This window comes from Clarias gariepinus, chromosome 15, assembly GCF_024256425.1.
Source record: "Clarias gariepinus isolate MV-2021 ecotype Netherlands chromosome 15, CGAR_prim_01v2, whole genome shotgun sequence".
Taxonomy (NCBI): domain Eukaryota; kingdom Metazoa; phylum Chordata; class Actinopteri; order Siluriformes; family Clariidae; genus Clarias; species Clarias gariepinus.
Window position 1 is genome coordinate 28,902,367 of NC_071114.1, and position 23,204 is coordinate 28,925,570.

Here is a 23,204-nt window from a genome sequence, read left to right on the forward strand (position 1 = left end):
ATTTTTTCTGCATATAAATGTTTTTCTCGAACATAAATAAATGAAAACCTTTAAACCGTCACGGTCCCTTGTTTCCCGAAGTTGTTGCCCTGTCTGGCAGCTTTTTGCATACGCGATCGGCTCTTTTACGACTACTCCTGCAGCTTTGCTAATGCTTGCCCTTTTGTGCCCGTTAATTCCGCCCGGGATAAACAGATTTTGTTCATGCAAAATTATTCGCGCCCCGCATATAATTAGCTGGAGAAACAATTAGACGTGTGAATAACAGTCCACAGCGGTGCGTTATGAATTTGGAGTGGGAGAATGAGGCGTTTGTGGATACCCAGGAAAGCGGAGCTTATCAAATAACGCTTGATAAATGCGCGCCGAATTGAAACGAGTCAATCATTTTAATGTCCGTGAGGAACCCTGAGGAGAATAAATAAGCAATCAGGACCTCATGTGGAGCGAGCAAATGAGCGTGAGGCACAATTAAGGAGGGTCACATTCACACGGGGGTCTGAGTACACCAAACACACTGATGAGATCAGACGCATGAGTGTGTGTGAGAAAGAGAGAGAGAGGTGGGGGGGGGACGACTCATGATGGGAGTCTATGGCACATGAGGTCTACCATTTATCCCAGTTTTGGATAAACTGCGCCCTTAAAAGGAAAAAAAAAAGGACCGAAAAACGATCAAAGTATAAATGCCACATAGGGGTGTAAGAAGAGGACGGCGTGAGGGGAACGTGAGCGGTTTCCTTTCTGTAGGCCGACAGATGAACAGGCCCCACAGCACGCGCTTTCAAAGGCAAATCAAAGTTATTAACTATTCAATCACATAAAGGAGGTGAAGGCGTGAAAGGTTGCGGACCAAAGCACTTTTGCTTCAGTGCATTAAGAGTCGCTCTAGCCCTGTGTGAAAAGAAAATAGATTGCCTCCCAGTAAGACGGCTGTGTGTTTTGCCCCCCCACCCTTTTTTTTTCTTTCTCCCTTCTAATAACAGCAATCTGCTCTGAAAATCTAATCCCGAGTACCATTTACGCCACATCCGCATATAACTTCTGCTTGGAAAAGCGTAGAATACGAGTTTTTATTTATTTATTTATTTATTCCCTGATATCCAAATAAACAGGACAGGCTCTCTATCAGCCCGAGGGATGTTACAGCGAGTGAACCGGAAAGAGCAAAGCACTAATGAATAGTCTATTTATTTATTTATTTTTTGGGGGGATGAAAGCATCTTATCGGAGCAATGTTCTTTTTATTTCTCTTTAAAATGTGCAGGGAAAGTGCCGGAAAGATTAAGGAAAGAGTGCCTATAAAACCCTACAGCGGTGAAGCTCAGGAAGAAGAACTCTGAGGACAAAATTTTTTTTTAAATAAAATAAAAACTGCTGAGGGCAAAAGTTTGCACTACCTTATTTTAAAGAAAATTAAAACAACGAGATGCTTCATGCATGACATAAATGAATGACATTCGCAGTCTCTGTCCTATAAGACATGTTTTAACGTTACCAGTGAAACAATCATGGGCCGGATCCCACCAAGGACACCGCCGGTGGATATAATGATCATCTTTTTGACAGCAGCTCAATCCTATCCCACTGAGATCCCACTGAGATCCCTTAACAAAATGTGATCAAGTTTTTAAAGTAATGCCATCTTTATCACAACAATTTTCATCTCACAAGAAAAAATAAAAAACTTAAAAAAACAACTGAAGATTTGTCAGACATCAAAAGTATGCAACAAAGGTGATCCTTGTTCATACTACGTAATACAATCCTACAGGCGTCCCTGCTTCCTTAAACTGTGTCCACAAATTTGGATCAACACCCTATAGGACGTCTCTGCAGGCTGTAGCATTACAGTTCCCCTTCACTGGACTAACAGGACCGAACCTGTTCCAGCACGACAATGCAGACGTGCACAAAGCCAGCTCCATAAAGACATGAAGAACAGAAGTGTCCTGCACAGAAGACCTGACTGAACCCAAACCCTCTAAAAACCTTCGGGGTAAACTGGAATTGAACCTGGAGCCTCCTTGACACCTGGGCATCAGCACCTGATCTCACTAATGCACTTGTAGCTGAATGAACACCAATCCCACACACACAAACACACACACTCACTTCTAGCGGGAAAGCCTTCTCAGATGAGAGGAGCGTGTAAAAACAGGAAAAATTAAAATAAATCTGGAATATGACGCTCAAAAAAGCACTTGTGTGTGTGATGGCCATGTGTCTATAACCTTTTTATTTTTTTCATTTAAATAATCTTTTCCATATCCTCTCAAATAAATGGTAGGGCACTTCCTATAAGAGACGGGGGATTCAGTTATGAATGTGATGCTTTTGTGTGGTGATCCATATATCATCCCACTGACTGTAAAACAGATATTTAAAAAACTATTTTTACATTTATAGTAGGGATGAACCGGTTGGTTTTTCAGTTCGATCGGTCGACCAGCCTCCGATATAAAACACTGCGAGTGCTAATCCGTCTAATCAGTCATGTGATATGCGTTGGAAGCCCGGCATGCTCGCTTCCACTCGACCCGCGCGCTCACTGTCGAGTTGAGTTCTGAAACTTTGAAGGTGTTTGAGGAGATAAAACGTGTCATTGTTTCTTTATAATCCTACAGGTGGTGCACTCTCAACTATTTACACATTTCCCGTTCCTACTTTACACTGAACCCCAACCACACTAATATGCCACACACTTACCTCTTCCAGATCAGATTTGTGGACCTTGCGAGTCAAGACAAAAAAAAAAGCCTGCCTGGTTTTTATGTTATTTATCTTGTGTTTAATGTTTTCTTTTGATTATATGATTATACTAAGATCAGCACATGGCGTAAACATCAAACCAAGCCCTCTCTCTCTCTCTCTCTCTCTCTCCACACAGGCCTGCAGGCTTTCCTCGTGTCTGCGAACATTAACTGAACTTCATTTAGTCATACAGCTCCACTGAATGAGCAGAGTGTGTTAATGTGTGTGTATAATTTTCCATCCCTGTGCTCTGTGCTTTCTGTCTCTCTCTGAATGATTAGTCAAGAGAGTCGCAGTCTCCAGGGTGATTATCCACTTACTGCTCCGGTAACCAATTTCTCCCCCTGAAACTCAGCGAAGTTTAGTAAAGTGTAGCACTTTGAGTAGGTTTACGCCTCCAGCCTCCTCCGACACTGACACGGCTGAGGGTACAGCTTGGTGCGTATGTGGACAGGATGTGATGGTAGCCGCTAGTGAACCTGGTACTGGGCCAGAACCTAAATGGGTTCTGCTGTGTTGCAGATTCTTAAAGGAAAAGCCAATTTGTGCGATCGCCAATGTCGAAAGATTCTTTTTTTTTCTCTCTCTGTAAATTACACGTTGTTAGAGGAGACTGGTGAATGTCCACAGAGCGGAATCGTGTCGCCGAAACGACAGACCTTACGCTGCTGCCTGATGGACTTACTGCATCACACAGCGCTGTTTATTGAAGATAAGACACAAACTCGACAGAAGTGGCTCCTCGCATGCTTTTAGCTTCCTTACAGTTCATAAACTTAAGTATTTTTTTTGTGTGAAGGTAAAAGAAGAATCTCTGTTTAAGAGTTACACACAAAAGTTTTAAGGATTCCTTAAACCAGAGAACATTTTCAGAAACATTGGGATAACAGTGATGATTTGATGTGGTTTATCTTATTTAAATGATACAAGATTGAAGAAAAGAAATATAATAAAATAAAACTATTGAACTTAAGCACATGCAAATAACTGCTGTAGAGTGAGGATGTCTGTAAAAAAAAAAAAAAAGGCTTAAAAAAATCTATAAAAAGCAGTAAACAGTAATTAATGAAACAATATTGTCAATAATTTTTGTAACTACCCTTTGCTTAAAATATGGTCTGAGTTTAATAAGGAAATGAGCTGCTTAGTTTTACTGAACATCCTGCAGAACCAGAACCAGACACAGACATGTGAGGACTTTCTCGTACCTGGTTCTTGTTTTATGCAGTAAAATTTCTTATTTTTGCTTTTTTTCTGAAAAGTGCTTTTAACATTCTGCTTTCTATTTCTGGCATACAAATATTTTTACTTACAGAAATGTTTTGTTTGTACTGGATTAATAATAAAGTCGGTGATGATGGTGAAGGTGGTGGTGGTGAAAGTGGTGGAGGTGGTGGTAGTGAAGATGGTAATGGTGGTATCAATAAAGGTAAAGGTGATGATGGTGATGAAGGTTATGGTGAAAGTGGTGATGGTGGTGAGGGTGAAGGTGGTGAAGGTTATGGTGAAAGTGGTGACAGTGATGAAGGTAGTGAGGATGATGTAGGTGGTGATGGTGGTGAGGGGGAGGTGGTGACAGTGTTGAAGGTGGGGATCGCGGTGTCAGTGTATGTGGTGATAGTGAAAGTAGTGACGATTGTGAGGATGGTGAAGGTGATGGTAAAGGTGATGATGGTGAAGGTGATGGTAAAGGTGATGATGGTGAAGGTAAAGGTGATGGTGATGATGGTGAAGGTGATGGTAAAGGTGATGATGGTGAAGGTAAAGGTGATGGTGATGATGGTGAAGGTGGTGGTGATGATGGTGAAGGTGGTGGTGATGATGGTGAAGGTGGTGGTGAAGATGGTAAAGGTGATGGTGAAGTTGATGATGGTGAAGATGGTAAAGGTGATGGTGATGGTGGTGATGGACTCACAGTGCAGAAGGCTGACGACTGCGCAGCTGCTCACCGACGTTCTGGGACTGAAACGCCTGCAATAAACCAAACAACCAAACGCAATAAGAACACAATAACGTCTCTCTTAAGGTTGTAAATCATCCAAGTCGTATCAGAAGTACATCAGTGTGTCTCAAATCCCCGCAGCTAAACACATAACACACCTCGAACATCAATTTCTCAAACATCATGGACCCGATGTACATCAAGTTTCAAGATCTAGTTTTTTTTTTTAAATATGCGCAAATAATATTGTACAATTCAGATATTAGATAAATCATACACAAGTCATGTTGACTTTATTTGTGATATTAGAGATTATTTGATTATTTTACTTTATGATTAAATATAAATCCATTATAAGAACCACACCTAATTTAGTTGATTAACAATTATAAGTAATATTAATAATATTAATGCAAAAAACTTTTATGCTTTTTAAGTAATAAAACACCCACAATCTATCATGTTTCCCTTTTTTTTCTCCTCTGCTTGGGATACTCTAAGGTGACTGGCTCTCACATTTCATGATGCAAGAACACATGTTCAACTCTCCAAACAGTTCACACTCATTATAGAAACCATTACACATAGAGAGAGGAATAAATACGCTCTAAACAAACCTTGCATCTCTCGGTCTCCATCCTTTGCTCATCGAGCTCTGTCCTGAGTCTCCGGATCTCCGCCTGCAGCTTCTCTACGTTCTCCTGCAGATGACTGAAAGAAGAAAAGACACGTTTTTTCACCTGCATGAGACGCTTCGTCTCTCAGACACACACTCTATTTAAAAACACATAGGCGGCTCTTACTCTTTTTCAGCCGTGAGGTGGATGATCTTCTTGCTCTGGTCTCTGATTCTGAGTCCGAGCTTCTCGTCCGCCTGCCTGGTGAGACGCAGATTAAATAAACTGGTAACGTTTCATCGTAAACACTCAGAGATTCATGTGATGGAAACTGAGGTCACACTGGTGGTGGTGACCTTCGGTTAAAGGTCTTGCCCTAAGAGCAAACAGTGGAGACCTGGTGGTGACTGGGCTCGAACCCCGACCACCTGATCAGCAACCCAGAGCCTCGACCTCTCTTGACATAATCAAGATACCTTTACTTTCACTCCATGGTCGTTCCAGACTTTTATTTCTCTCTACATTGTAAATCAATACTGAAGGCGTTTATCCAAAATGCACAATAATCTCCTCTGAACAGTTGATATTGAGATGTTTATCTGCTACTTCTGCTCTGTAAAGCTTCATAACGGCTCTAATCTGAGGTGCTGGTTGTTAATTGGTGATTTCTGAGGCTGGTGACTCTAAATAAACTTCTCCTCTGCAGCAGAGCTCAGTTTGGGTCTTGCTTTCCTGGGAAGGTCTTCATGAGAGACAATTTCATGGAGCTTAATGGGTTTTGCAAACACACTTGACACAATAGTAGGCTTTTATTGCCATTTTAACCATATAGAGTTCAGTACACAGTGAAACAAAACAGCGTTTTAGTCACGACCTTTATAATTATTCTACCATCATCACTCAGTGAAGTTTGGCCCACAATCTGTTAACTACTCACAGCAGGAATAACAGAGGGAGGGGCGAGTTATCGGGGGCGGGGCTTGTAGGGCAACTATTACACACACACACACACTAACGGAATGTCTAAATAACATTACATTTTTGAAAATATAACTAAATAACTAAGCGCTCGCCCTATCATCCGGAGATCGCTGGTTTGATCCCCGGTGCTGTTACCTCTCACAGCCGGAGGTCTAGAGAGAGCTGATTGGCTGAGAGGTACTTCATGCTCCCACATTAATTACGGCTCTACAGCCAATCAGGGGCGTCTGTGAGCTCGCGCACACGGAAGGAGCGGCTAGCGCTTTCCTCCGAGTGTGTTACTCCGCCCCTAACACTAAGATGCGGTCGGCTGGCGTCACACGGTTTGGAGGAAACACGGTATAGTCTTCGGCCCTCCCAACTGAATGGTAGTTGTTGCCTTAATGTGGGAGCCCCCTAGTGACGGGGAGGAATTGGCCACGACTAAATTAGAGAGAAAATCGGGAAAAAAATCCAAAAAAATAATTAAAAAATGTGATCCAAGTACTCTAACGCTCTGTAATGCGTTACACACAACACTGCTAAGCACTAAACAAAAAGACAACATAAAGTGCAAACAAGAGCAACAACACAAAACCCCAAACTTAACACAATCCAATACTCTGGTAACGAGGTAACGAGGTAGTGAGATGAGGACAGTAAACATTTCTGGTAATTAGCAGCAAAGATATAAAAACAGTCCCCTCAGTGTCTTAAAATAACAACTGACTGGTGTTAAAATTACTTAATTACTTCATTTTGTAGATTTTTTTTTTATATATAGTTTGAAATCTCTATTATTGTTGTAGAGAGAAAAAAAAACACCAAACAAGAAAACATTATATTAGAAGGCGTGTCCAGACTTTTGACTGGTCCTGTAAGTATGCCCCACCTGCTGTGGCGTGCACTTACTTTTGCTCTTTGACCCACTGGTTGACGTTGGTGACCACCAGCTCGCTCTCGCGGTGCAGACGGGAACTGTCGGTGCGGGCGTCGCTCAGCGCCTGCCTCAACACCTCCGCCTCACTCGCCGCGGCCCTGTACCTCTGTTCTACAGAGTCCAGCTCGGTGTGTAAGGTTTCCATCTACACAACACACACACACAGGCTATAAGCCTAATAAAAAAAAGCTTTTGTGTGTGTGTGTGTGTGTGTGTGCGTGCTTCTACCTGAGCTATTTTGGAGCGGTAGTTCTCTCTAAGGGAGGCCACCTCGACCTTCAGGAGCACCAGCTCCTCCTCACTGGACTGCAGGGTGACGAGCTGCTGCTGACCCCAGAGCTGAGCGCGCGCCAGCTGTCCGTTTAACTCGGCCAGACGCCCCTCGTACGCCCGAGTCTGAAAGTACAACACGCCGAGATGATGAGCGATGCCGTTCAGATCTTTGGATCCGTATGAAAAAGGAGATTTATTTCCATTAAATCAATCGGCGTGAAGGTTTTGACGTCAACAGAGACTCGAATTCGATTTAGAGGACTTAACAACAGCTCGCTAAAGTTAGCTAATATTAGCGATATCAGAACTAACAGACATGACAGGAGGAGATTTAATGAGGGTAAAGGTGTAGAGAAGTTTCTAACACGTCTGGAGTGGTCTCTTCAGTGGAGGCGAGTGAGCGAAGAAATAATAATAAAAAATTAAAAAACAGGCATTGATTAGGTGTCAAAATATCCTGTAAGTGTAATGAATTACGGTGTTTATGCATTGTTACACAGAAAATCCCATATTTCACACGAGGCGTCACATGAAATCATTTTAAGTGACTGCAACAGACACTCAGAGTCGTAAATAACCAGAAATAGACACGTAAGGTAGAAGAGTCAGGCTTGCCTATATATATATATATATATATATATATATATATATATATATATATATATATATGTGTGTGTGTGTGTGTGTGTGTGTGTAAGTTAGAGAAAGTGTGTGGGAGAACATTGAGAAGGTCTCACAATGACCTTTCCACAATCCCTGAGCACATGCGATGTAGAAGAGAGCCAATAAAGGTAATGAAAAAAAAAGGGAAAAAAAGGAAAAAGCAAAGGCAATTAAAGTAGTGAGAGTGCTTAGAGTGAGTGTGTGTGTGTGTGTGTGTGTGTGTGTGGGTTCAATGACAGGAGCAAATACACAGAAAGCACATACAGCTTTGCGTGCACGTATATGATTACAAAATATTTTTATACATAACAAGCCAGGCAAGTTCAAACACACACACACACACTTCAAAATGATAAGCGCTATAAATGCAAACACGCAGAAATACAGCTTCCTGATCTTTTCTCATTACTCGTTTGCTCCGACTCCCCCTGCATGCTGCACGACCGGCGGCGATCATTAGTGGCCTCGCGCCGATCCGGCTGCAGCGCGAGCAATTATTTTTAAAAGGCAAAACCGAAAGCAGACGATTGACACGCGGCTCGGCCCGCGCACCCGGCACCCGTCATTACTCCTGCAATCAGGCCGGAGAGGGGAAGGAGCGAGAGCGGACGCGCTTTCTGCTCCTGATTTCATTATTATTATTATTTTTATTTTATTCGATTTATTTTTTTAGCCCGAGGTTTTGCTGACCACAAAATGACAAGGCTGCTTTTCCTCGACCAATTAAAGCAGGACAGAGAGTGGGGGCCTTCGAGCGAGAACCACCGACGGCACTTACACAGGATGATGTGAGAAGGAGAGAGAGAGAGAGAGAGAGAGAGAGAGAGAGAGAGTCCAGATGTCTGAAGTGCACTTCACGTCCACACTCCGATCGATCCAGCGTGTCACACTTTCACACCGCGTTCGCATCAGTAACTCGCAGAGGAAACAACGGGACACACGATCGTATAACAACGTATAACGCAGTCTTAGCGAGTTAATATTTATTTATAGTATATCGGCGGAACCACCTACAGGGCGTCATGTAAGTATTTGCCCCCTACCTTTTGTAGTGAACTGTACGACCTAGTATCATGAAACTTAATATCTATCCCATAACAGAAACTTCAAAGCACTTATGCACTGTTGGTCGTTCTAGATAAGAGCGTCAGCCCGACGCATGAATCACGAAACAGCAGACCGCAGTCCAGATCTGGACCAAGTGACGGTTCTATACCGCCCTGGCATTGCACAAGGTATCACAGGAAATGATTCAAAATCCTGAGTAGTGGTTTCTAATAAATGTCGATCACTTTCAGGATTTATATACAGTATATATTAATCTCAAGTAAAAGTATTCACCCTTCTGCATCTTATAAAAACAAACATAAAAAACATAAATACTATTGAAAATCTAAATAAATACATAAATCTATTGCTGGTAAACCACCGAGTTAATCTGAAAACGTGCCTGAGAAAAGAGCATCAGGAAGACCATGTGATCTGACAGCATGCAGTCTTTCATTCAGAAACCACGCTGTGATTATTTTTACTAAACCTATAAGTTTATTATCCCACAGCGATGCAGTGCTTCACCTCCGCAGGGATTCTGTCCGTCGTCTCCATAAGAGGTTTATTTACATAAAATCTTTATTTTAACTTGAAAGAAAAGGAAAATTGATATTATTAGACTCACATTAAGGTTTATAAACCGTCCGTAACGTATGTTCTGGTGTCACGTGTGACGTGAGGAGGAGGCGGAGTCTCACCTCGTCCTGAGAGAGGCGGCTCTGACTGCGCAGCTCCTGCAGCTCTGTACTCAGCTCTGCGTTCCTCGCTTCCTGCTGGATCAGCCGCTGCTGCAGGCGGGTCGTCTCCTGAGTACGCTCGGCCAACTACACACACACACACACACACACACAGATATTATCTGGGTCAGATATTTATGATATTCATGTTGACTTGTGTATTATTACTGAGAACCAATCAAAGTTTATTTACAATAATTATAACAACAATGACAACAATAATAAATCAGCTGTAGTAGTACTGCTTGGTGATAGAGATCAGGGAAAAACTGACTTAGTTACGAATCGCGATTTTCAAACTATTTTTACGTTTATAATAGAGATGAACCGGTCGATCGGTCAGTGACCAAACTGTCTGTTTTTCAGTTTGATTGGCCGTGACCGGTGAGGGGCGGATCAGCCTCGGATATAAACGATTCTGTCCCGAGCACACAAACTCCCGAGCGGCGCGACAGAAACTAATTTTTATGGCGTTACGTTATCGAAAATCGTAATGTTTTAAAAGCCTCCGATCTGCCTTTTTCTCCAGATCAGTCTCAAACCTTCTCATTACACACATTTACACCAGTCTCGAAAAAACCACCAACACAAATTTGTAGAAAACCGCATGATAGAACGCGCCCGTGTGCTCACAGCCACTCAACCCATGTGAAGTTTGTGACTTACAATCCTACAGGTGGCGCACTGTTAACTATTTACAGATCTTTATCCCATGTGATAGGAGTGAATTTGTGTAGAAAAAATTATTATGGCAGATGAAAGAGATACACGCTGCTGCGTAACAATGCAGCTTATTGGTTTAATTTTATATATATATTTTTTCTTTTGGTGATTTTCCCCCATTTTCTTCCTAATTTCGTTGTAACTAATTTTCAACTGTCACTAGGGAGCCCCCACATTAAGGCAACTAACTACTCAATCAGGGAGTGCTGAAAACTTCACTCCGACCTATCTTTTATAAATATCCCGCTTCGATATCGAAACTTATGATACTTATAGGATCGCAATTTTAATCGAATCAGCACCGAGGTATGGTGATCGTATCGTATCGTATCGGGAGGTGAGCGGTGATTCCCGTCCCTAGTACACATAGTGGTAGTGTTAGTGGTACTAGTATTAGTAATTGTTATTGTAAAGTTGAATACAGGCTCTGAAGAAAGGAGTCAGAACACACAGTGTATCATAGGTCGGTTAATTGGTTAAAAAGTAAACAGACGTGAACCTCTTGGCCGAGAGTCTCGACGCGAGCGTCTCTCTCCTGAAGCCTGAGGGTGGCGCTGCGTAACTCACACACATGCTCCTGCAGCTACACACACACACATACAAACAATCAACCAACAAAAAGACAGGTGACAATCACATGTGGGGCGTCTCCTGTCCTTGTCACGTGCACCAGTGCGTTCTTTAACGCTCGCGCACGCAGGATTTGCTCACACGCCAGATCGGCGTCAGATGCCAGATACGGTCTGGTATGAGTGACGGATATTAAAGTGAAATTACGGAGATAAATCTTCATCTGTAATTGAGTAAGGAACTGCATCAGATCTGTTAAAACCTATTAAAGATTTAGATTAAAGTCGCGCTCAGATGAGCGGTCGGCTGATCGGCGCGCTCGGCTTCCTGAGACGTGAGATCCGTGCGGGTCCCGGGTCACGTTTAGCGAAATCGCTCCCTGAGAGGTTCGGGAGTAATTACTATGTACTGAAGAGGAAATTTGGAGGGAGACTAATTGAAATAATACAGTGAGAAAGAGAAAGAGAGAGTAATAAAAGTCTGCTATATCTGATTATAAGCATGTTTTAATGCAGATGAATTTCATAAACATCCATAAACACAGATTTACGTCCATAAGGACATCACTGCATCATTACTCCTGATTTAGGGGTGCTGTTGTGTCCAGAGCTTCACTGCACCACATTTGTACTGCGGGTGCAGACAGTATGCTAGGCTAACTAACCTAACTAATGCTAGAATGAACTGATTGTGGTTGCTATGGTAACATTTTTTGCAGCAAGCATAAGCACAATGACTGAGACTTTCATAACGAACTGCCACTCATCGCCAAATAAAAGTCACTATCTATATAAATAAACGAAAGGTTTTGTCTGAACTCGCTCGCTCAATGATATCTTTACCTTTCATACATCGCACGACCCGAAACCTGTCTCGGAAAAGTCTCTGTCTGGATGTCGAAAAACTGCCTGGATAGAATTTATAGACTTTGAATTGGAATTGGATAGACTTTTGCAGTACTTAGATATCTGCCTGAAGTTATAAACCTGCACCATAACTGAGATCAAAATAACGATGTTATGAAGAGTTAATTATTGGATTTAATAATTTACATTCAGAAAGGCTACTAATGCGCTACTTGCTCAATGTAAACAAACACCTGCACCAAGAGATATTAATTAGAAAATATAAACTGAATATTTTTACTAGGATTACTAAACTGCGCTGAAGTGGTATAAGTGAATTGAATGCGGCGGAGACTAAAACGTTAACTTTTTCAAATCGGCTTCACGATTCCCTTACAGAATGTGATTTCTTTGTATTAATAAGCTAGACAGAGAGTTCTGCAGTACAGAAAGACACACAGACAGACATGGGCATGGGCTTCAACCTGAAATGATATCACTGATTAGCACATTATTTTAAGCTTTAACCTTTGAACTTTCTTCCCCGTCAACAACTGGTACTTACACTTTTAAATAAGGGAGAGAATTATTATTCAAGATAAAATAAAATAAAACATTAGGTGTATGATAACAGATTTAAACACGAATCAGTATATGTTTATATAAAGTGTCAGTATGTGCATGTGTGCTAGTGTGTGTGTGTGTGTGTGTTAGTGTTAGTGTGTACCTGATTTCGGACAGTTTCCAGGTCAGTCCTGAACTGATCTCGCTCAGTCTCCAGACTGTCCTCTCTTTGACGTGTCCTCTGTACCCAGTCCAGCTGTTCCTGCTGCCGGGCCTGTTCCTGTGCCAGCTCCACACGCAGAGACTGAGCCGTCGCAGAGTGTTCCTTCAGCTTGTGCGCACACACACACATATACAGTTCACCTCAAGGCTGAACATATCACGGAATACAGGTCGTCCTTGACTTACGAACGAGCTCTGTTCTACGACCACGTTCAAAAAATGATTCGTTCTTAAGTCCGACAAAGTGAGTCTTATACACCTTGGACACAAACATACAATGTAAAGCATACCAATCCACTTGACTAAACCTCTGTCCCCTTTCCCCCACACTGCCATCATGTAGCCAAAGCCGTAATCACGCCTAAGGAAATTAATCTCACAATGAAATGTGAAATGTTACAGTGTTGTCTTTGCGCCTTTAAGTCGTGAGGGGAATCCCGGACGCCATTTTGTTTGTTTTCCACCGTATCGGACTGTGAACTCTGTCTTATTGAGGAGTTTTAGGATTATTTACCATTAGGACAGATATTTTCCATCATCGTGCTCCCGGACTGATTCATTGAACCCGGTGGATTATTCCATTTTTCAATTAAACTACATAATCTACGTAATATGAACTTATACACCTCCCCTGTTATACTGAGGTGGTTATACTAGCCTCCTAACATACTGAGTTTACCCACATGAGGATGGGTTTTCTGTTAGGTCTGGTTCCTATTAAGGTTTCTTTCTATTGCTATCTCAGGGAGTTTTTCCTCGCCACCGTCACCCTGGGCTCGCTCATCAGGGACAATCTGATCATTATAATATAAATACATTTCCTCACACTTTTCAAACTCATTTCCATCATTTCTTTTTTTATTCTGTAAAGCGGCTTTGTGACAGTGACCACTGCTAAAAACGCTATATAAATTAAACTGAACTGAAGTGAACTTTAAGGAGAACCTGTTGAACTATTCTGGATGTTGTACAGGGATGAAGACGGGTTGCGAGACTGATAACTGATGAGCTACGCCATTAAAGCAGCTGTAAGTGACTTTTAAAACCAGCCAAATAAGTCTCCTGAGCTTGGGTTACTGTCAGTTTTACAGAATTGTGCATGTTCTCTTTGTCTCTGCCTGGGGTTTTAGGTTCTACAGTTTTCTTCAGTTGGTGGATAGGTGGATAAAACTGTGTATTCCTGTTTCATAACCAGAATAAAGCAAATGTACAGTATCCAGCTAGGTTGCTTACAGCAGCTTTAATGCTGTTCAGATCAGTGAATGTTTTGTGGTGGCCGAGGATGTGATTACCTGCTCCTGCATGTGTTTAACGCCTGCTTTGCTGCTACTCAACTCCTCCTGGAGCTCCTGGTTCTCCTGCTGCAGCCGTAGCGCCTCCTGCTGGGCGCTGAGCAGTGCCTGCCTGCTGCTCCCAGCCTCCAGCTTCACCTGCTCCATCTGGGTCCTGCAGGTGGAAGTAGAGTATCACACTGTACCTCTACAGTCTATCATCGCGTACAGGATTTATTAACCAGCCACTGAAAGTACGACTGAGATTAGTCGACTGGAAACATAAGAGAACACTGTGTGACCACAGGCAGGAAGTGAGTGCTGTTTAAAAAAAAAAAAAAAAGAAGAAGACCTGGTGTACTTTCACGAAAAGCTTATCACGGTACAGTTCCACACTTCCTTCACAACATCTAATTTGCTGTAATTCTCTATCTCTCTGCTGTTTAATCAGGCTCAGGGAAGCTCGATCGGTCTTAATTGGAGCACGACGCCGTGCAGAAACGGTGAGCGCCGCAAAAAAACCTTGTTGGTTGTAAATCAGACAAGGCAAGCTTAAACATTTAATGAATGAACGATCCCTGAAGCTAATTAGAGATGGGGCGGAGGATGAGCTCCTTACCCACCAACCCCCCCATAGCCAGCACCAGGGCTCGGAAAGCAACAGCTAATCCAATTACAGCCCCGACGTACCGCTCTCGTTTAGCAGCAACTGGAAACGAGCCTGGCGTCTAATATCACTGCGCTTCACACGTTTTACAGTTGTGTTACAGAGGTGTTACAGACGTGTAACTTCCTAACGCTCTGCTTTTCATGTGGATGGACACTCGAAAGGTTCACGCTTACTAAAAACGATTGTTTCATCTAATTATCTGACGTTATTATAAATACTAGTCTGTACTCATCACTTTTTTATCATTTTTAATACTTGTAAATCTGTACCTGCCTGAGACAGCTTAATTCTTACTAATTCTAATTAGTGATTCGATTTATTCATCACCACTGTTGCCGTGGTTTTGCTCATAAAGGATCTACACATCTTCATCCACAATGGGCTTTTTCCAAACATGGGGTCTCTCTTTTAAAAAAAAAAACAAACAAAAAAAACATTTTCCTCTGTATTTTCCAGATGATTTAATCGCAGCAGATTCCTATCTGTGCCCTATCAAGGCTACGACTACCTCCCAGGGAGTGTGAAGGCCTCGGAGGAAACGTGTCACCATTAGCCCAACTTATCTTATCTGCTCGTAGGATAGCGCTATCCGCCCCTTCCGCTTGCGTGGGCTCACAGACGTCCATGATTGGCTGTAGAGCCATGATTGATGTGAGAGCCCTAGAGTAACTCTCCGTTCCCTCCCCCCTAAGAGAGCTCGGCCAATCAGCTCTTTCTAGGCTCCTGGCTATGGGAGACCAGGCATCACTTGGGATTTGAACTAGTCACATTTAGGACAAAACACATTTAATTTAATGCGTTCCTGTTTTAGTCTAGCGTCACAGCTTGAATCACATACACGTGTAATATTCTAAATGGTTATTATGCAGTAACACTAAATAGACTAATTGTTTACTATTAAAATACTAAATAATTGAGTGTTTAAAATTTGACTTCAATCCTACTGAAATGCATCTTCTGTACTAGTGATTTGGATATACAGTAATATCTAATTGTAGGGTCAGAGTTTATGATTCTGGACGACAGGTGACAGTAATCTGAGATTACTAAAATTGTAAGCGGGAAATTTTTTTGTTCTATTGGCAGAAAATTTTGCTTCTTTTAAGAAATGAATTCCTAAAAATTTATAAAATTATCTGAACAAGAATAAATTATTTTGCTTAAAAGTTAGTTGTAAAATTTGATTACAAATAAACGTGTCTAATATTCAGCGTCTTGTAATCTTATTTTAAGTCGCAGTGTTCCTAAGTAATAATTTTTTGCTAAAACCCCCTGCAATTTTATGTAAACTGTAAAAATCCCCCGCAATTTATTCATGCCTTTACCTGTGGCAATGTATAATTTTTTTTATGCGTTTTAACGCTAAACTTAAAATCTATATAATTTACTTGCTTTGTAACATGAATATTAATCTATAATTTAGCTAAATTTCCATATAAAATGTAATGCTGTATAAATTGTTTAGTACTGTAGAAAGAACACAAAGCAAGGGTATTTTAAGGGTAAATTATTAAGCCTAGTTTTAAATGAAATTTTAATGTTTTTGAAGGATATTTAGGGTTTAAACTATAAAAACAGGCATTTTATTTTTTTTAAAGAAAATCCAAAATTAGAATTTTTTCACAATTCAGAGTACTTTAGGAACGTAACCGCAACTGCTACGATATCTTCTTTTGCCCTGTATAAAAATAAAACCAAATTACATTTTTACTCTGGTCCTAGTCGTATGTTTGTTCATGTTAAATCATGAAAAATTATCCAAAAAATAAATAAAAATAAATAAATAAAGGGACAATCTGAACATTTCTATTCATACATTATTCTCTCGCACACTTAACAAAACTAGCTAAGACACTTAACTAGCTAATGAGCTAAGACAACCAGCAAATTAACACCATAATTTAACGAGACTAGCTAGAGACTAAACAAAAAGACGACATAAAGTGCACTTGTGCGGATGTAAAACCTTACATAAGTAGTATTTCTGTACAGAAATTTCATCAGTATATTGTATCATGTGATCTACTAATTGCCTTTCGTTAAGACGCATTAACATCATATTTATGTGTCTTTTTAATTTGAACAGACAAACTGCAACATACAAGAACTTCAATCTAGCTAAAAATAGAAATAGAGATTAAGACAAAGACGTGTCTCCGCGCTCAGGGACGTGAGGTACTGTAGGTATAATTATGAACCGCTTTGTCACTTTTTCGATTTGTTGAGTGTGAGAAACCGAGCTTAAAGCCATGCTTTTTTTTTAATACACCTCTCTATCTCTCTCTCTTCCTCTTTAACTCTTTCTCTCTGTCTCATTGACAAAACCGACCACGGTAACAGCTAATCGATCTCCCGCGCGATTCCCGAGCCCACCCTGGCCAGGATGATCAATATCCCAGGCAATTAGAATCCCCCATCCGCATGGCTGCAGGGACCTCGCCGCGTCCCCGCGGCCCACAAACACCCAATTTAGTCCTCAGCATATCGCTTAATTACTAAATCCCCCGTAATGCGTATTGGCAGGCGGGCGGCGGCACTTTAGCGTCAGCTCCTACGCCTGACTGAACGGGTGACCTTTGGCGAACGACTGAGATGTTGAGAAAGTCGCTGCTGCGTGTCGTCTCGCGTTTGTTTAAACATCTGATCTCGAGGCTGTGAACTGAGGCAGAACGTATGTGTGTGTGTGTGTGTGTGTGTGTCTGTGTGTAATTTCTCTGAAGCATGAGCAGGTGATGACAGACCACCAGTGAACTTTATAGATTGAGCTCCTAATTTTCAGCCCCTGGAAAAATCAAATCTCACAAACAAACTGTGTAGAAGATCAGCTTTATTTTATCAGCATCTGAATGAGAGTGATCTCTGTGTGTGTGTGTGTGTGTGTGTGTGTGAGGTGTACCTGCAGTCATGGAGCTCCTGTTCGCGAGATTCCAGTCTCTCCTGGACTCTCCTGAGCTCGGCGGTGAGCCTCCTCTGGGTCTGCTCGGACCGGACCACCTCGGCTACCCGCTCTGCCAGCTGCTCCTGCGCCCGCTGATGCCCGCCTTCCAGAAGCAGCACCTTCTCCTCAAGACGAGCCTGTTCCTGTGCTGCAAGGACAACACACACACACACACACACACACACACGTTGTAAATGTTTTCAAGTCTTCAGACCAGAAGGACAAACAAGAACAGTCATAGTGGTAAAATAACAGGACAGGAGACAGACAATAAGTCAAAGGGAAAGGGAAGAAAAATGCACAGGGTGGAACAGACAGAGAGACACAGGGAGAGAGAGACAGGAGGAGGCAGAGAGAGAAAAAGCAAAACAGAGTGAGAAAAATAAATATTCAGACAGCGCACTGGAAAAGAGACATACCGTCTCTCTGTCTGTGAATTTCTCAACAGACAGAGAGAAAACAAAACAATGAGAAACAGACAGACAGATGTGTGAAAGAGACCAAAAGGGAGGAAAGGAAAAGAAGGGTCGGACAGAGAGGGTGTTAAAAAGGAAGAGATGAAAGCAAAAGAGACCAAATGACAGAGAGAGACAGAAAAACATATAAAAATAGACAGAGAGACAGACAGAAACAGGCAGAGGAATAGAAATGAACATGCACAATTCTGTAAAGAGAGTTAGAGAGACAGAAACAGTGAGAGGCAGAGAGGGAGAGACGCGGGATGACGACGGAGCGTGACGAGTATGACGGCGGAGCGTGACGTGGATGACGGCGGAGCGTGACGTGGATGACGGCGGAGCGTGACGTGGATGACGGCGGAGCGTGACGTGTATGACGGCGGAGCGTGACGTGTATGACGGCGGTGTGTGACGTGGATGACGGCGGTGTGTGATGTGGATGATGACGGAGCATGACGTTTTGACAGACCGTGACGAGTATGACGACGGAGAGTGAAGTGTATTATGATGAAGCGTGACGTGTTTTAACAGTGCGTGACGTGTATGACGAATGTGCGTGACGTGTATGACGACAGTGAGAGACGTCTGGTCTCCTCACCGTTGTCTCTGCAGCCGCTCCGGGTCTCCTTCAGCTCCTCGCGCATCTGCAGCAGCTGTGTGCGCAGCTTCCCGCACTCGTTCTCCTTCTCTCTCTTCTCTTTCTTGGCCTGCCGGAGGTCCGTCTGTAGAGCCTGCGCGGTGGCGATGTGCCTCTCCGCCTCCGCCGCCTTGCCTCGGATCTTCTCCCGCGCCTGGACCAGGTCTGCCTCCGACTGCCTCAGGAGCGCGTCGCGCTTCTGCACGGCCTATGAAGTTAAGGTACAGATGTTTGCTGCGCGTTTGATCGGAGTAACAGTAAAAAGTCTCTTCTAATAAAACTAAACTAAAGTAAAGTAGAGATACGTGAAATATGAACTTAAGTGCAGTAAAGACAGTAAATGAACCCCGGTAACTCCCACCTCTGGTTATAGATTATTATTATTATTATTATTATTATTATTATAAACACACTAATAACCTATAGAAGTATTAAAGTATTTTTTGTTAATAAAACACGTAGGTGGTGTTTGGAGGAAAAAAAAAACACAGAGCAAGAGGAAAAGCAAGTCTTGTTAAGTCTCTGTGCTTGCTTACAGGGCAGGCTATCGCTATACAAGTGTGTGCATGACTGTGTGTGTGTGTGTGTGTGTGTGTGTGTGTGTGTGTACCTGCTCTTTCTGTACACACTGCCTTCGAGCTGCCTCTAGTTGTTCCTCCAGTTCGGTGACTCTGAGCTCCAGAGTGTCCACGTCAGCCTGTCTGCTCTGAGCCTCGCACGCAGCATCAGCCTGGAGCTTCCTCATCAACTCCTGCAGCCTCCGCATCTCTGACACACACACACACACACACACACACACACACACACACACACACACTGAGAGAAGTGAACCCATAGGGCAGTGCGGTTTGTGCTGTTTATCATTAGGATTGTGAGCAGTCTTGTTCTGCGAGTGGAACAGACTGTAACGCAGGATCTAAAGTGACGGCGAGGTTCAGCGCCGCCGTGTCCAGGCTCCGTGTCTCCCGCGTGTCACAAACTCCAGGAACTAAACTGATTTCTGCTCATGACTGCGGGCGCTCGGCACTTCTGGATCTCCGAGGGAGAACGGAGAAACCGCTGCTCGTGCAGTCTCGCCCAGTCGCCCGTCTCCATCGATACGGCTGGATTTTCATCTCTGAATATTTTGCAGTTTTAAAAAGTGTTCTGGTGGCGAGGAAACTTTTCTGTCTGATGTGCTTCAGGAGCGAGAAAGTGAGATAAAATGAGAAGAAAGGAGAGACAGCGAGAAAGAGAGAGAAAGAGAGAGACAGATGGAGACAGACAGAAGACGACAAAGAGTGACGCAGACAGATAAAGAGATAGACAAAGAAATAAACTGAGACAAAACGGACAGGGATAAACACAGACTATAAAATATTTAAAGAGAGAAAAAGAGAGAGAGAGAGAGGGACAAGGACAGAGAGCGACAGGTAAATAGAGTCAGAGACAAATGCAGAAACTGACAGTGAGACAGAGAGAGACCACACCATATCTCACACACACACACTGATAAGTGTTGTTATTATTATTATTATGTACATATACAGTATGTATATATGCTTTATTTTAATAATGTTTAGATGAGTCACTGTATCTATGTCTGGACTCCTTTATTTAATCATACATTTATTTACTGTTACTCTTTCTATACTGTTTTTTTTTTTTTTTGCTCTGTCTACTGTCAATTATCTCTGAGCTTTGGCAAAATATTTACAAATGTAAATATTTGTCATGTCAAAAAAAAAAAAAACACCTCTGAAAACTTTTTTTTTTTTTTTTATTTCCCCCCAGATTTTCTCCCTAATTTAGTCGTGGCCAATTCCTCCCCATCACTAGGGGGCTCCCACATTAAGGCTACTGCTAACACTCAGCTGGGAGGGCGAAGACTATCACGTGTTTCCTCCGAACCGCGTGACGCCAGCCGACCACATCTTTCTGAACTGCTCGCTCACGCACCGTTACGGGCGGAGTAACACACTCGGAGGACAGCGCTAGCCGCTCCTTCCGCCTGCATAAGCTCACAGACGCCCCTGATTGGCTGTAGAGCCGTGATTAATGCGGGAGCGCGAGTACCTCTCATCCCTCCCCCCTGAGAGAGCTCGGCCAATCAGCTCTCTCTAGACCTCCGGCTGTGAGAGGTTACAGCATCACCCGGGGATCGAACCATGGGGATCTCCGGATGTTAGGGCGAGCGCTTTACCACTGCGCCACTCGGAGGCCGAACCCTGAATCTTGAGAGGGAGAGATGAACAGACAGAAAAAATCTGTGTGACAGATGGACAAAAAGATAGAGACAGACAGACAGACAGACAGACAGACAGACAGACAGACAGACAGACAGTGAGAAAGAGAGATACAGAGACCTAAATACATATAGAGTGAGACAGAGAAACAGACAGCTTCAGTGTGAGAGAGTGACAGAAGGAAAGCAGCAGAAAAAGACAACATGAGACAGAGAGAGACAAAGGAAAAGACAAACTAAGAGGAAAATATACTAATATGTCACATAAAGAATAAATAATTATACAAATAAAAACAGGCAGAAAGTCAACAAAAGGCTGAGGCTGTCTACTGTACCTGCCTCTACCTGTCCTCAACAAACACACACACACACACACACACACACACACACACACACACACACACACAGCACCTTTAGGGCTTCCCCAGGGGGTAAACAATGTAGGCTCCTTGGCCACGCCCACGTGAGTGTCGTTGATGAGGGAGGGACGCAGACAGAGAGCAGACGGAGAGCAGACGGAGAGCAGACGGAGAGCAGACGGAGGGCGGACGGAGGGCAGGAAGCTGCACTCACCAGCCAGGCTGCCGTCTCTCAGCTGCTTCTGCGCCTGGGCTTCCTCTCTGAACTTCTCCAGCTCTGAGTGACAGGTTCCGGAGCGCTCCAGGGCCTGGGACAGCGCCTACACACACACACACACACACACACACACACACACACACACACACACACACACACACACGTCACATACGGTCCCCATGCCTCAGAGGAAGCACAGAGAAGATGGAGGCACGAGAGCAGGGGAACCCCTATCACTGCCCTCGGGCCAACTCTCCACCACCACTCTCCTCTCACTGAGTGTCCGGTGTGTACACACACACACACACACACACACACACACACACACACACACACACACACACACACACCTGACTACCTGACAGGTGTCACCTCCAATCACATGACAAGACCAGAAAGTCCAGGTGTGCCATCTACTGTCTAACACATGTAGGGAGACAGAGAGAGAGAGAGAGAGAGAGAGAGAGACGGTGAGATGGGGGAGAAGAGAGAAAACAAAACAGAGGAAAAAACTAAAGTTAGAGTAACACACACACAGAGAGATAGAGAGGCTGTGGGATCTAGACAGAAAAAAATAGTGACAAAAAATAGGGGAAGAGAGAGAAAAGAAAAGAAAAAGAAGACAGACACAAAGGAAAAAATGGACAGAGAGAGAGACTTGAGTGACTAAATATTTATTTATTTAATGCTTTATGTTTCAATAAAATAGACATGTTATAAATATTCAAAATAAAAGGCACTTAAAACTTACAAGAGAGAGAAAGTAGGAAAGACAGATAAAGGACAGAAACCAAGAAGAGAGGGTGGGACAAAAGAGAGACAACATGGATAAAGACGACTTCAAGTGACTTAGAAAGAAAAAGTGATTGTAAGGAGAGAGAGAGAGAGAGAGAGAGAGGGAGAGAGAGAGAGAGAGAGAGAGAGAGAGGGAAAGAGAGAGAGAGAGAGAGAGAGGGAGAGAAAGAGAGAGGGAGAGGGAGAGAGAGAGGGAGGGAGAGAGAGAGAGAGAGAGAGAGGGAGGGAAAGAGAGAGGGAGAGGGAGAGAGAGAGAGAGAGAGAGAGGGAGAGGGAGAGAGAGAGGGAACAGGGAACAGGGAAAAGAGAGAGATGATGCACATATGAGACAGAAGAGGAAAAAAAAAGACAGAGAAAAAGAAGAAAAGAAAGAAACCGTTTAAGTGTGTGTGAGACAGAGAGGCCGTGTGTGTGTGTGTGTGTGTGTGTGTGTGTGTGTGTGTGTGTCACTTTTGACACGTGCAGATTAAAACAGCAGTACACTACTTTGAATAAAATTGTTGGGGTTTAAAAGAAAAGAGAAAGAAGAAGGAAAATGGACGTCAGACGTGTTAGTGGCAGAGGTTGACGTGAACCCCCCCCCCCCCCCCCCCCCCCACACACACACACACACACATTAAAATAACGAGGTGTCACGCGCGGCAGCTCGGCGCCTGACACGCGTCAGGACAAATCTATATTTCATGGCCACTTACAGATGTATAAATAGCCAAATGAGCGGCCGTGAGTGTGTGTAAAATGCCACTAAAAGGTTGGCGGGGACGGCGGGCGCGCT

The 23,204-nt window shown here is 43.1% G+C and overlaps 1 protein-coding gene across 1 annotated transcript in view; it reads right to left on the reverse strand.

Moving 5' to 3' along the window:
• The window catches only part of LOC128542983 (trichohyalin), a 186,307-nt gene that overhangs the window by 4,120 nt on the left and 158,983 nt on the right, over positions 1-23,204 (reverse strand). Inside the window, exons 24-36 of the mRNA XM_053513234.1 lie at positions 21,632-21,737; positions 19,445-19,602; positions 18,796-19,042; positions 17,698-17,887; positions 14,153-14,306; positions 12,802-12,969; positions 11,159-11,242; positions 9,898-10,023; positions 7,442-7,609; positions 7,186-7,358; positions 5,500-5,574; positions 5,314-5,407; positions 4,670-4,725 (exon numbers count right to left, since the gene is read on the reverse strand). Of these exons, the coding sequence (XP_053369209.1) occupies positions 4,670-4,725; positions 5,314-5,407; positions 5,500-5,574; positions 7,186-7,358; positions 7,442-7,609; positions 9,898-10,023; positions 11,159-11,242; positions 12,802-12,969; positions 14,153-14,306; positions 17,698-17,887; positions 18,796-19,042; positions 19,445-19,602; positions 21,632-21,737 (1,799 nt within the window). The remainder of the gene's footprint in view (positions 1-4,669; positions 4,726-5,313; positions 5,408-5,499; positions 5,575-7,185; positions 7,359-7,441; positions 7,610-9,897; positions 10,024-11,158; positions 11,243-12,801; positions 12,970-14,152; positions 14,307-17,697; positions 17,888-18,795; positions 19,043-19,444; positions 19,603-21,631; positions 21,738-23,204) is intronic.